The sequence below is a fragment of the Heterodontus francisci genome, chromosome 3, assembly GCF_036365525.1.
Source record: "Heterodontus francisci isolate sHetFra1 chromosome 3, sHetFra1.hap1, whole genome shotgun sequence".
NCBI classification, from domain to species: domain Eukaryota; kingdom Metazoa; phylum Chordata; class Chondrichthyes; order Heterodontiformes; family Heterodontidae; genus Heterodontus; species Heterodontus francisci.
The window spans coordinates 6,509,442-6,523,310 of NC_090373.1; the positions used below are offsets into that span (position 1 = coordinate 6,509,442).

Below are 13,869 nucleotides of genomic sequence, written 5' to 3' on the forward strand. Positions count from 1 at the left end.
CACCACTAGTGAGAGAGTTACTCCGAGCTCAGGACCGTGTGATGAACTCTTAAAGTTACCCCAGTTGATACCAAAGTTCAATGAGGAGTTATGGAAGCATTTTTCTGTCTCTTTTGAAGTGCTTGCAAAATAGTTGAAGTGGCTGGCAGAGAGCTGGACATTGTTATTGCAAAGCAAACTAACAGAAAATGACCATGAGGTTAATTCACTGTTGCCTGATGAGAGTTCATCAGACTATGAGATGGCTAAAAATGCTATCCCTAGCGCGTATGAACTAGTACTGGAGGCGTACCGCCAAAAATTCCAAACCCTCCGAAAGCAGCCTGAACAAAATTACCACGAGTTTGAAAGAGTTAAGAAGCTCGCTTATGACTAGTGGATACAGATACATAAGATAGATTCCACCTATGAAAACCTCAGAAAGTTGATCCTCCTTAAGAAGTTCAAAAACTCGCTTCCCCTTTCCATAAGAAACCACGTGGAAGAAAGAAAGGTTCCAAGAGCCAGGCAGGCAAAAATCCTGGCTGATGATTATACATTTATTCATAAGCCAATGGAAACCCTTCCCTAATCACCTCTAAAAACTTGAAAAGGATAGACAGTGGGAGGGTGATTGGAGGATGAACAGCCATGAGCGAGAAGGGAGAGCTGGAAACATAGGGAACCCTCTTCAGGCCAAAATGTAAGGTGCTGAGAACAGGAGTGATGCCTGAAATCCTGTATACTTCCATTGTAATAAGGCAGGTTATCTTCGAGCTGACTACTGGAAGTTACGGAGGAAACCCATAGGTTTTGTCAGGTTACATCAGACCAGTGCATGAAATGGGGCCCTGATGGAAAGCACAGCAGACCAGGCAGTGGCTTTTATTGCGGCAGTAAAACCCAGTAAAGCTACTGTTGAGAGTGTGGGAAAACCTAACAAATCCCCTGAGATTTACCAGGATTTTGTGTCCAGAGGAAAAGGGACCCCATACCCCTCGAGTGAAGCGAGTAAGGCCATAGTCGACCTTAGGGATACAGGGGCCACCCAATCCCTTCTGCTGGGAAAAGGCATGACCTTTGCCCCCAGAGAGCGCATTGAATGCTAGAGTGCTAGTAAATAGTATTGGGGAGGAAAGTATAGGCCTATACCTTTATACCGGGTGCACCTGGAGTGCGACCTTGTTTCAGGACTGGTAACCATGGGGATTGTCCCAAGGTTACCTGTGGACAGGGTCGACCTGCTGGGTAATGTTCTGGTGGGGGAGAAGGTGGTAGCTTCCTCAGTGGTTTTAGAGAGACTGAAATAGGTCAGGGAGTCAGAGCAGTTCCAGCAAAAAGGTCCCTGGCATTTTTCCTGACTGTGTGGTGACCTGGTCCATGGCCAAACAAGCTCCGTCAGAGAAGGCTGAATTGGCACTGCAGATGGATGACACTGCTGTCTGGATATGCAAAACCTTCTTTGGAAATTTAGAGGACCCAAAGGATGGGTTAAACATAACTTCCTTGGTCGAAGCTCAGCAAGCCGACCCAGGGTTAAAAAAGATAGCACAGACTGCCCAAACTGAAACTGAAGCAGAGGGAGTTCCAGAGTGCTACTATTTAGAGGATGAGGTGTTGAGACCTCCTCACTGAGTGATCAGTGGTTCACCAGGTAATGGTGCCGCCGAGGTACCGTCGGGAAATATTGAGAACAGCCCATGAGATTTCAATGACTGGACATGCCGGTATCAGAAAAACCCAAGCCTGCATCAGACAGCATTTTCACTGGCCTCAACTCCACAAGTATGTGGTGGAGTTCCGTAAGACTTGTCACATGTGCCAGGTTGCGGGGAAGCCTCATCCTGCAATATAATCTGCTCTCCTAATTTCCATACCGGCTTTTGGGGAACCGTTCAGCAGAGTCCTGGTAGATTGTATGGAGCCCCTGCCGAAAACAAAAGAGGGCTACCAGTATCTTCTCACCATTATGGATGTGGCTACCCGATTTCCAGAGGCCATCCCGATAAGAACTATCTCTGCCAAGGTAGTGGTGGAGGGGCTAACCCAATTCTTCACCCGATATGGGCTGCCTGCTGGGATCCAGTCGGATCAGGGTACAAATTGTATGTCCAGTATTTTTCAAAATGTCATGAGTAATCTGGGCATAACCCAGCTAAAGTCCTCGGCCTACCACCCACCGTCACAAGGGGCTTTGGAGCGGTACCACCAGACCCTAAAGACAATGGTCATGGCACACTGCTATGAGTAACCCCATGACTGGGACAAAGGGCTGGGATTTCTTTGGCTTGCTACCAGGGACACACCCAATGAGTCCGCTGACTTTAGTCCCTTTGAATTAGTTTAAGGGCATGAGGTGAGAGGTCCTCTAAAACTAATCGAGGAGAGGTTTTTGGAACCCAGGACGAGTCTTCCCTGTTGACTACATCTCCAGGATCTGAGAATGGCTCACGAGAGCCTGGGCAGTGACTCAGGAATACCTAAAAACCTCCCAGACAGCTTTGAAAAAGCAGGCGGATAAATATGCTAAGCCCAGAACATTTCAGCCTGGAGACCATGTGTTTGTGCTGTTACCAATACATGGAGAACCATTGAAAGCCCAGTTCAGTAGCCCGTACAGAGTAGTAAAAAGAATTAACAAGGTGAATTACATAATTGACACCCTAGATCATAGGAAAAAGCAAAAGCAGTGTCACAACACTATGTTACAGCAGTATCACAGCTGGGAAGGGGACAAACAAGTACAAGTCTGCCAGGCAGTCAGGAAAGAGGAGGGCAAAAGGGAACACGAGGACAAGTTAGAGGCACAGTGATGCAGTGGTTAGCACAGCAGCTTCACAGCTCCAGCGACCCAGGTTTGATTCTGGGTACTGCCTCTGCAGAGTTTGCAAATTCTCCCTGTGACCGTGTGGGTTTCCTCCCACAGCCAGGTTGATAGACTTGCAGGTTGATAGGTAAATTGGCCATTGTAAATTGCCCCCAGTGTAGGTAGGAGAATTGTGGGAATATGGGGTTAATGTACGATTAGTATAATGGGTGGCTGATGGTCAGCACAGACTCAGTGGGCTGAAGGGCCTGTTTCAGTGCACTATCTCTCTGTGACTCTAGAGGCAGGCCTAGCGAATCCCTTCTGTCTGGTTAGTCAACTTGCTTTGTTGAATATCAATTTTCTTTAATCCACTGACTGGACATCTGAATTTATATCTTTTAAAGGAATTTAAGAGAGAACAGATGACTTTGCTTGCAGGTTTGGAACCTAATTTGGAACACTGTATCCTACAGTGCATGCCTGTGAGGAGGAAGATGAAATGTCTGCTCATTCCCCAGCAAGAACCAAGACCTAGGAAGTTTAAAGGAACTACCTGTTCTTTTTTGCAACCATGTTTGAATCACTGGGTGACCATGTGACAAGCCCCTCCCTACCTGTATATTTTTAAGCTTGTGTTTCTCTACAGCAGAAAGGAGACACTTCTGGTCTCTGACATGTGCAAACCCAAGTGGGGGTCTCTTTCTCTCTCTCTTTCTCTTTTTCTCTCTCTCCATTTCAGCTAACAAGCTTTGAACTCTGTCTGTTGACTGACCACCTTTGTTTACTCTGGCTTCAATCAGAAACCCCGTTGGAGGAAATCATCCTCATTGCTGTCTCCAAGAGACCCATCGACTGAGTCAAATGTCTCTTCAAAGTAAAAGCCTTAGGACCACCGAATTCAGCTATAGGGCTGCTGAATTACCAAACCCCAAAGATTGTATACCCCTTTTTCTATGGACTCTAATTCAACCAATCTACCTTTCCCCACTCTGTAACCTATTTGTGTGTGTGGAAACCTCTTGCATGTCTGTGTGTGTGTCTGTGTGTGTGTGTGTGTGTGTGAAAGTTGGCATGTAGTTTATGATTTTAATTAGTTCGGTTTAGGTACAAACTCAAGAGAACCTGTCTGGTAGGTTCTTGTTATGATGGTAGCATGTAAATAATAAAACACTTACTGAATTGGCTAGTACATCCACTTTAAAAAATAATTAAACTTGTGGTCAAACAAGGAGGGAAAGAGGGAAACCCTTCCACCCCTCTTCACTCGACTGTACCAATCTCCTTACCTATGGAAGGATATACTTGCCATAGAGGGAGTGCATCAGACGTATCCCTGTGATGGTGGGATTGTCCGATGAAGAGAGATTGAGGAGACTGCACCTGCATTCTATAGCGTGTAGAAGAATGAGGTGATCTCATTGAAGCATCCAAAATTCTTACAGGGCTCCACAAGGTTGATGCAGGAAGGATGTTTCCCCTGGCTGGGGGTCGAGAAACAGGGGACACAGTCTCAGAATAAGGGGCAGGCCATTTAGGACTGAGATGAGGAGAAATTTCTTCACTCAGAGGGTGGTGAATCTTTGGAATTCTCTCCCCCAGAGGGCTGTGGAGTCTCAGTTACTGAGTATATTAAAGACAGAGGTTGATAGATTTCCAGATATTAAAGTTAGCATAGTGGGGAAAGTCTTCACTCGAGTCGCTTTAACCAGTTTCCAGAAGCTGGCTGAGCGTGTCTACCCTGAGGCACAGTGTGGCTTTCGTGCAGAGAGATCCACCATTGACATGCTGTTCTCCCTTCGCCAGCTACAGGAGAAATGCCGCGAACAACAGATGCCCCTCTACGTTGCTTTCATTGATCTCACCAAAGCCTTTGACCTCGTCAGCAGACGCGGTCTCTTCAGACTACTAGAAAAGATCGGATGTCCACCAAAGCTACTAAGTATCATCACCTCATTCCATGACAATATGAAAGGCACAATTCAGCATAGCGGCGCCTCATCAGACCCCTTTCCTATCCTGAGTGGCGTGAAACAGGGCTATGTTCTCGCACCTACACTGTTTGGGATCTTCTTCGCCCTGCTGCTCTCAAATGCGTTCAAGTCTTCAGAAGAGGAATTTTCCTCCACACAAGATCAGGTGGCAGGTTGTTCAACCTTGCCCGTCTAAGAGCGAAGACCAAAGTACGGAAAGTCCTCATTAGGGAACTTCTCTTTGCTGACAATGCTGCATTAACATCTCACACTGAAGAGTGTCTGCAGAGACTCATCGACAGGATTGCAGCTGCCTGCAACGAATTTGGCCTAAACCTCAGCCTCAAGAAAACAAATATCATGGGACAGGACGTTAGAAATGCTCCATCCATCAATATCGGCGACTACGCTCTGGAAGTGGTTCAAGAGTTCACCTACCTCGACTCAACTATCACCAGTAACCTGTCTCTCGATGCAGAAATCAACAAGCGCATGGGAAAGGCTTCCACTGCGATGTCCAAACTGGCCAAGAGAGTGTGGGAAAATGGCACACTGACACGGAACACAAAAGTCCGAGTGTATCAAGCATGTGTCCTCAGTATTTTGCTCAATGGCAGCAAGGCCTGGAGAACGTACGTCAGCCAAGAGCGACGTCTCAATTCATTCCATCTTCGCTGCCTCCAGAGAATCCTTGGCATCAGGTGGCAGGACCGTATCTCCAACACAGAAGTCCTCCAGGTGGCCAACATCCCCAGCATATACACCCTACTGAGCCAGCGGCGCTTGAAATGGCTTGGCCATGTGAGCCGCATGGAAGATGGCAGGATCCCCAAGGACACATTGTTCAGCGAGCTCGTCACTGGTATCAGACCCACCGGCCGTCCATGTCTCCGCTTTAAAGATGTCTGCAAACGTGACATGAAGTCCTGTGACATTGATCACAAGTCGTGGGAGTCAGTTGCCAGCGATCGCCAGAGCTGGCGGGCAACCATAAAGGCAGGGCAAAAGTGTGGCGAGTCGAAGAGACTTAGCAGTTGACAGGAAAAAAGACAGAAGTGCAAGGGGAGAGCCAACTGTGTAACAGCCCCGGCAACCAATTTTATCTGTAGCACCTGTGGAAGAGTCTGTCACTCTCAAATTGGCCCACTCCACGAGCTGCTTCACAAACCACTGACCACCTCCAGGCACTTACCCATTGTCTCCCGAGACAAGGAGGCCAAAGAAGAAAAGAAAAAAGTTAGCAAGGGATATGGGGATATTGCGGGAAAATGATATTGAGGTAGAAGATCAGCCATGATCTAGTTGAATGGCAGAGCAGGGTTGAGGGGCAGAATGGCCTACTCATGTTCCTATTTCCTATGTTCTTTTTATGTAACTGTGAATTTGCATGAGTCATTTAATGATTGCGCTCCACTGTGATGTAATAAACAATTTACTTTCAGTACGTCACATTAAAAAGATCATGGCTCATTATTTGCGGTAGTAATAACGGTGAAACTGTTAACGTTCACTGTCATTACTCCACTGAAACTGACAGCAACTTCATGTGTCCACACCTGCACAGTTAAACGTGGAAATCCAGAAGTTGCTGTCAATGATACCCTGCTCCTCCACAGGGTGTGTTCTCGCAATCTTCACAGATGCAATCAGCACAGAAATCACTGATTTGATGTGAGCTTCAACTTTTTACTCATTATTCTCACTGTATAAGCATTGAAAATGTTAAGCTTTATTGAATGAGGTGTAATTGAGTTTTTAACAGCATACTAATTCATAATTACTGAACAACCTCTTTGGCTCTGTGAAACTAATTTTACATTTGTGGAGTATCTTTCCCTCAGAATAGCATTCATAAATTCCATGATTTTTAAAATGGTTTTGTTTTTAGATTTTTTTAATGACACTTCAGTGCAGTAAGAAGTTGCAGGTTTTTTTTAAAAAGCTAATGATAAACATGTTAGTACTTTGAGGGTATTCAGAGGGATGTAATTTACTCGATGCAGATTTACAACATAAGCTTTCTCTTTTGAATTCGATCTAATAAGCTGTACCTTTTCACAATTGACTTTTATTGCAGATTTCCAGCATTTACATTTTCGTTTCCATTCACATGAAAATGATACCCCTAAGAACATCTTCACAGAATTAAAACAAATTCTGGAAGCTCTTCGTATCCGTAGGTGATGGGAATCTCTGCAATTGATTATAGCAAGCTAAGCATAAAGGGAGCGAGGGGGAAAGGCTGCAAATACGGAAAGACATTAGCAGCATTTACAAATTCTATTTTTCAGAAAGGTGGCACTTGTGGAATATTTCACAAAATTATTACATCCCTTTAAATAATCAGCACTGGATTCTACCCTTGGGAAAATTCAAACAGTAGGATTAGGGTGGAAGAGCACTTTCTTGTTGATATGCAGTGGGTGGAGAATATGACTGCACTACAATATAAGCATGATTACCCCTACATGTGAAATCGGAACTGAAATCACAAGAATCTCTTCATTTTATTCACCTTCCCCGCAGGCGATTACATCAGCAATTTGAGAGCTACAAGGAACAGATACGGAAAATAGGTGGTGAAGCACGTCGTTACCAGGGGGAGCACAAGGATGACGCTCCAACCTGTGGGATCTGCCTGAAAACCAAGTTTGCCGATGGCTGTGGCCATATCTGCTCTTACTGCCAGACCAAATTTTGTGCCCGGTGTGGGGGTCGGGTTACTCTGCGCTCAAATAACGTGAGTATACTCAGCAATTTCCAATCGAGGCCTGGCTCATCATTTATATTTGTGAGCTGCTTCACTTATTCATCTGACTGCACTGTAATTGCTTCATGACTTTGTATAGTTCTTGCGTTAGGGAGCAAGGTTCTTTCATTTTAACACAGTCTCACTTAATGGGATATATATTCCTCTGTTTGTAATGTAAGCAAATACTTTGGTTTCCCCGCTTCATCAATCATTTTTTTTAATATTAGCAAAACAAAACTGTGTTCACAATGTATTATTTGATCTCCTCCATACACTAGTGGATAGATTTTGTCAGGACAATGCCAGTGCATAGGGGCTTCATGCACCGTTCCGTGGATTTGTGGGGTATGAGTTTCCTTTCATGCTCCCTCACACTTTCTCCAGGCTTTTGCTGCTGGGAGATATGGACAGAGGGAAAGGCACTTCCACATTGAGAAGCAATCGGAATGAGAGTTACCAAGTTATCCTGATGCTGGTGGAGGCATTGGAAAAGAGGCCTTCTGACACGCACCTAGGGAATGGTATTGGCTTCGGGAAAGTGAAAATAGGGAAAATGCCTGACGAAAAGAGAGAATTTTATCTTCAAAAAGCAGATAACATTAATGTATTTTCATCGCCACTTTGCTGGCTCCCACACACACAAGCCTGGAAATTGCTGCTTGTGTCTGAACTGTGGAAAAACTGTGGGTTACTAAAGGTTTCTGGTAAAATCCTCCTGATTTACTCACAGTGCTGCTTTTTCAGCCGATGTCAGTGCTGCAGTGAACAAGCGAGAAGGAAGCAACATTAACATCTTCAAATCCACTATTGACCTGGATACTGGATAAGTCTAAGAAACAATTAATTATGCACGTAATTTGTAAATGTACTGATTCCACACTCTGAGAAGGAGGTTGCCCTTGAAGGGAGTGCAGACCAGAGATAAGGCTGACACTGTAGTACCGATTCTCTGGCCTGCACATGGTTCCTCACCCAGAGTGCGGAATCAGAGAATCTACCTGAGAGAAATGTTACAAATTTAGAAAAGAAACTGGGCTGGGATAGGCTTGGATGAGCCCTTCGACAAGGAATTCTCAGAATCGTACAGCACAGAAGGAGACCATTCAACCTATCGTGCTTGTGCTGGCTCGTTGAAAGAGCTATCCAATTAGTTCCACACCCTGCACTTTCCCTGTAGCCCTGCAATTTTCTCCAGTTCAAGTATTTGTCCATTTCCCTTTTGAAATTTACTATTGAATCTGATTCCAAACACATTTTCAGGCAGTCCAGATCATCATAATTTGCTGTGTAAAAATATTTCTCATCATCTCACCTCTGGCTCTTTTGCCAATTGTCTTAAATCTATGTCCTCTGGTTACAGCCCCTTCTGCCACTGGAAACAGTTTCTCCATACTTACTCTTATTAAAACCTTTTATGATTTTGAACATCTTTATTAAATCTCACCTTAACCTGATCTGCTGCAAGAGTACCAATCCCAGCTCCTCTAGTCTCTCCACATAATGCAGTCCCTTATCCCTGGTACCATTCTAATGGACAGATTGCTAATTCAACAGGGAATAGAGGGTCACAGGCAGGACATCAAATGGTTTGTCAAGGTATGAACGTGGATCCGATGGGCAATGAGAACTGAAAGCTTGATTTTCTTGTATTTGGTTTTTTGCCTGTTTCACAACTTGTCTTTCCTTTGGTTGTTATTTCTGTAAGATAGTGAAATAGAACAGCTTCGGAACTTGGCATGGGATAGTTAGCATTGAGAGGTAATGGAAGAAGTGTAGAAACTGCAGGCATACATTGGTGGGATTCAGCAGAAGGCCCAGAACACCCAGCATGAAATAAGAACACCCTGGTTTACCACTACAGAAGACGCAGTGCTAATAGCTGTGTAGTATGAGAATTTATCTGATGTGATATAGACAAACTGTTATACTCAAGAAAGCCAGTTGGTGAAGGATGGATCTGGAGCCAATCTGTACACACTTTTGTAAGCATTTATTTACAGAGATACACATTACAAGCAGGCACCTCCTAACCCAACTACCAGAGTTTCAGTAATTGTCTATTTTTAGGGGCACAAGTGAATCCCCAGTTATTGCCCATCACCTACAGACAATGAAACAGTTAATATACTCTCTTTAAATAAAAAAACAGAATTTATATATACTGCAGAAATGTCAAAACAAATTACATCAAAAACTTCCATATTCTGTACAAATCATTACATTGTGTGATGCCACTCTTCTGGGACCCATAACAATTTCTTTGCACATGCATTTCTTTTTAGAATCAATCATAGAAAGTTTAAGGCACAGAAAGAGGCCACTTGGCCCATCATGTCCGTGCCAGCCGAAAAATGATTCACCTATTCTAATCCCATCTCCAGCATTTGGTCCGTAACCCTGCAGATTACAGCACTTGTGGTGCATATCCAGACTCCTTTTGAATGAGTTGAAGGTTTCTGCCTCACCTACCCTTTCAGGCAGTGAGTTCCAGACCCCGATCACCCTCTGGATGAAAACATTTTCCTCAGCTCCCCTCTAATGTTTCTACCAATCACTTTAAATCTATGCCCCCTCAGCACTGACCTCCCTGCTAAGGTGAATAGACCCTTCACCTCCACTCTGTCCAATGCCCTCAACATTTTGTACATTTCAATCAGATCTCCCCAGTCTATCCAATCTTTCCTCATACTGAATTTTTCCAGTCCTGGCAACATCCTCGTAAATCTCCTCTGTAACTTCTCGAGTTCAATTACATCCTTTCTGTAATGAGGTGACCAGAACTGCACACCATAATCAAGTTATGGCCTAACTAATGAGTTGTACAGTTCCAGCATAACCTCTCTGCTGTTATTTTCTATACCTCGGCTAATAAAGGAAAGGATTCCATATGCCTTCGATTACGACTAAGTGAGAAAGGGGTCTAGGGTTCCCTCTCAGCCTTCACCTGGTCTGACCGTAACAGGGTTTAATTTTAAACACTTTTTTTTAGCTCCCCCTTAGTGAATCCTTGTTCACTAACTTCCAATTATAAGGCAAAGAAACTAGCCAAATAGGTTTTCTTAGGTTTAAAGAAAAAAGGTTGAACTTTATTAAACTTAAACTCTAATTTGGTTAACGGGTACGCGAAGTGCCCATGCTAGCATGCATACATGATACACACGTGCAGATAGAGACAGAAAACAGCAGAAGAAATAAAGTGGAAAAGTTTGAGGCAATATCTAAAGATGGTTTTGGTTAACTGTTCTGGAGCTTGCTGTAAGGTCCTTGATCGCAGGTAGGTCTTGCTTTTGTTGGGGCCCAGTATTCTTCTTAAACCTTGTTCGATGTAGGAGACTTTTCTCTCTTGAAGTTCACGTGTCCTCCGTGGATCCAGAGGCTTGTGAGAAAGAGAAGGGAATAGACAAGAGAGGTCTTCTCACTCCAGGAGCAAACAGTCTTTTTTTTGTTCCAGCTCTTCGTACAATTCAGAAAAACCCAGGTTACCAAGCAGGTTAGTCATGCGACTAGCCGGTCTGACCACGTCTGTTTGTGGATTCTCGTCTTAGCCGACCCTGGAATGTCTTTTCTTACGCACAACACCTGTGCTCAAAGTCCATTGTGGGTAAAATTGGAGCAGGGAATAGCCCCTTTGTCCCTCCAAGCACTGTCTGTTAGTATGCAAATGTATTTTTTCCAGCCACGGCTGATCTGTTTAACAAGTCATTTCCTCGCTCCAGCAACAGTTTAAATTCAATGTTCATATGACAAAATTAATATGCCTCATTATTGGCAGTGGGGGGCAGTGGTCTGCATGACACCTGCACACCCAGCGAAATGAAATGCAATTTGAGAAAAGTGCATTTCATTAAAAAGGGTCGAGAGAGAAAATATAAGATACAGGAAAAAAATGTGTCTCTCTCTCATTCATTCACATTCATTCATAAATCCTCAAACTTATTACAGTCTGTCTTTTCTTGGTGCCAGTGCTGTTTTAACTACCCACCTTTTGGCATCCCAAAAATCATGTGTTTCTTTGGGAAGTTTTTCTTCAGTTTGCTCATTTCCATGACTGCCTAGGGTCTTTGTTCCTGTTGAGGTCTGCGAACAGGTGGTGGGGGTGGTGGTTAGATTTAATTAACCCTAAATTGGAATTTTTTTCCCTCAGGAGAGTCAGTAGTGGGCGGGTCTATCCTGAACTCTCTTTCAGTGCTTTGCTGAGTCATACAAAGGCTTTTGACTTCAGGGGATGGGTGGTTCTCTTTTTTTCTGACTGGGGGAGGATTCTTTGCTAATCTCCCCTTTGTCCCTGGGACACTCCTGCCTGCAGGTATTTGTGCAGACTTGCACACCCCTGTGGCACTTCAACGTGGTGAGGCATCACCCTCATGGTTTCTCTGCCCCGTAGAGGTCTTTTTTTGTCTCTGCAAGTTCCTGTAAATGCTGTTAGCAACTCTGATGGGGTGCTTCTAGTGTCTGCATTTACATAGGAGGATGTGGGGTCTAAGTTTTAAATTATTCAGGGTTGGCTGACCAGACAGTAGGGATTTTCATCTGGGATTCCTCCCGAACTTCCTTTAACCTGCCCTCCTGGTTGCTTTTTCCCCTTCCCTTTCTAAACTTTTGCTAGCCTTGTGCCTGCCTGTCCCCTTTTGTTTTCAGCAGGGGTCCCTTACAGTTCTCTAGCCCTCAGCTGGAGGGTTGTCCTAACACGGGTACAGGATTTAGGGGTGCAGGTTTCACTGTAGGTTGGGGTTTCCCCTCAACCTGGTACATGTGGCAACTCCTGCAGTACTCCACCGCATCTTTGTGGAGTTTTGGCCAGTCAAACTGCTGACTTATGCGGGCTTTGGTCTTTCGTATACCAGCATGTCCATTTCAATGTAGTCTCGTGGTCCCTTCTGAATATTTCTCTCTGGTATCTCTGTGGCACCACTAACTGGAGAATTACTGTCCACTCCTTGCTCTCAGGTCTGTGAGGAAAACTCCATTTCCTCATCAGTACCTCATTCGTTAAGTAGTAGCAATCAGGGACTCCTCTGCTTCACTTTCAGACTGGGCAGCCTGTGCTAACTCTCGCAATAGTGGGTCGGCTCGCTGAGCCTCAACTAAGGAAAATTTATTTAATTCATTCCCTGGGTCTTCTAACTTTCCAAAGAAAGTCTCGAACAGACAGACCTCATGGTCATCTGCCTGCAGTGCTAATTCAGTCTCCTCTGGGGGAGCTGGTTTGATCTTGGAGAAGTGTGAGGTGATGCATTTGTGGAGGTCAAATAAGGCAAAGGAATACACGATTAATGGGAAAATACTGAGAAGTGCAGTGGAAGTGAGGGACCTTGGAGTGAATGTCCACAGATCCCTGAAGGTAGCAGGACAGGTCGATAAGGTGGTTAAGACGGGCTATGGAATATTTTCCTTTATTCGCAGAGGTATAGAATATAACCACAGGGAGGTTATCCTGGAACTGTATAACTCATTGGTTAGGCCACAACTTGAGTACTGTGCAGTTCTGGTCACCTCATTACAGAAAGGATGTAATTGAACTAGACAGGGTACAGAGGACATTTTCGAGGATGTTGCCGGGACTGGAAAAATACATCTATAAGGAAAGATTGGATAGGCTGGGGTTGTTCTCATTGGAACAGAGAAGGCTGAGAGGAGATTTATTGAAACGTACAAAATTTTTGAAGGGCCTGGATAGAGTGGAGGTGAAGGGTCCATTCACCTTCGCAGAAAGGTCAGTGACGAGGGGGTAGAGATTTAAAGTGATTGGTAGAAAAATTAGAGGGGAAATGAAGAAAAACTTTTTCATCCAGAGGGTGGCGATGGTCTGGAACTCACTGCCTGAAAGGGTTGTTGAGGCAGAGACCCTCAACTCATTCAAAAGGAGTCTGGATATGCACCTCAAATGCCCTAGGCTGCAGGGCTATGGACCAAATGCTGGAAGGTGGGATTAGAATAGGTGGATCATTTTTCAGCCAATACAGACATGATGGGCCAAGTAGCCTATTTCTGTGCCTTAAACTTTCTATGATTCTATGGCCTGATTCATTACACAGTCAGGGAAACTGCAGGGGACCGTCTCTTGCCACTGCCCTGTCTCTCTGACCTCCTGCGGTCTTTCTTTCACTACTGGGGGGCAACCACCATCGCCCCCGCCAGATCATTACCAAGGAGCAGGTTAACCCAGTCCACAAGCAAACTAGGGACAATCCCTACAGTTACAAGTCTGGAAACTAGGTCGCACTGCAAGTGCACCCGGTGTAATGGTACAGGCATACACTGCCTTCCAGTACCATTCACCACCATTCTGGTGTTCATTGCACTCTCTGGGGGAAAGGTCAGGTCTTTTCCCTGGAAAAGCGATCTAGGGGCCCCTGTGT

General features: G+C 44.7%; 1 protein-coding gene across 16 annotated transcripts in view; it reads left to right on the top strand.

The window, feature by feature from the left end:
• LOC137353703 (regulating synaptic membrane exocytosis protein 3-like) overlaps positions 1-13,869 on the top strand; it is a 1,492,914-nt gene that overhangs the window by 571,883 nt on the left and 907,162 nt on the right. For all 16 annotated transcript variants that reach the window (XM_068020069.1, XM_068020075.1, XM_068020096.1 and 13 more), the window contains one exon: positions 7,285-7,498. In XM_068020069.1, coding sequence (XP_067876170.1) covers positions 7,285-7,498 — 214 coding nt within the window. The remainder of the gene's footprint in view (positions 1-7,284; positions 7,499-13,869) is intronic.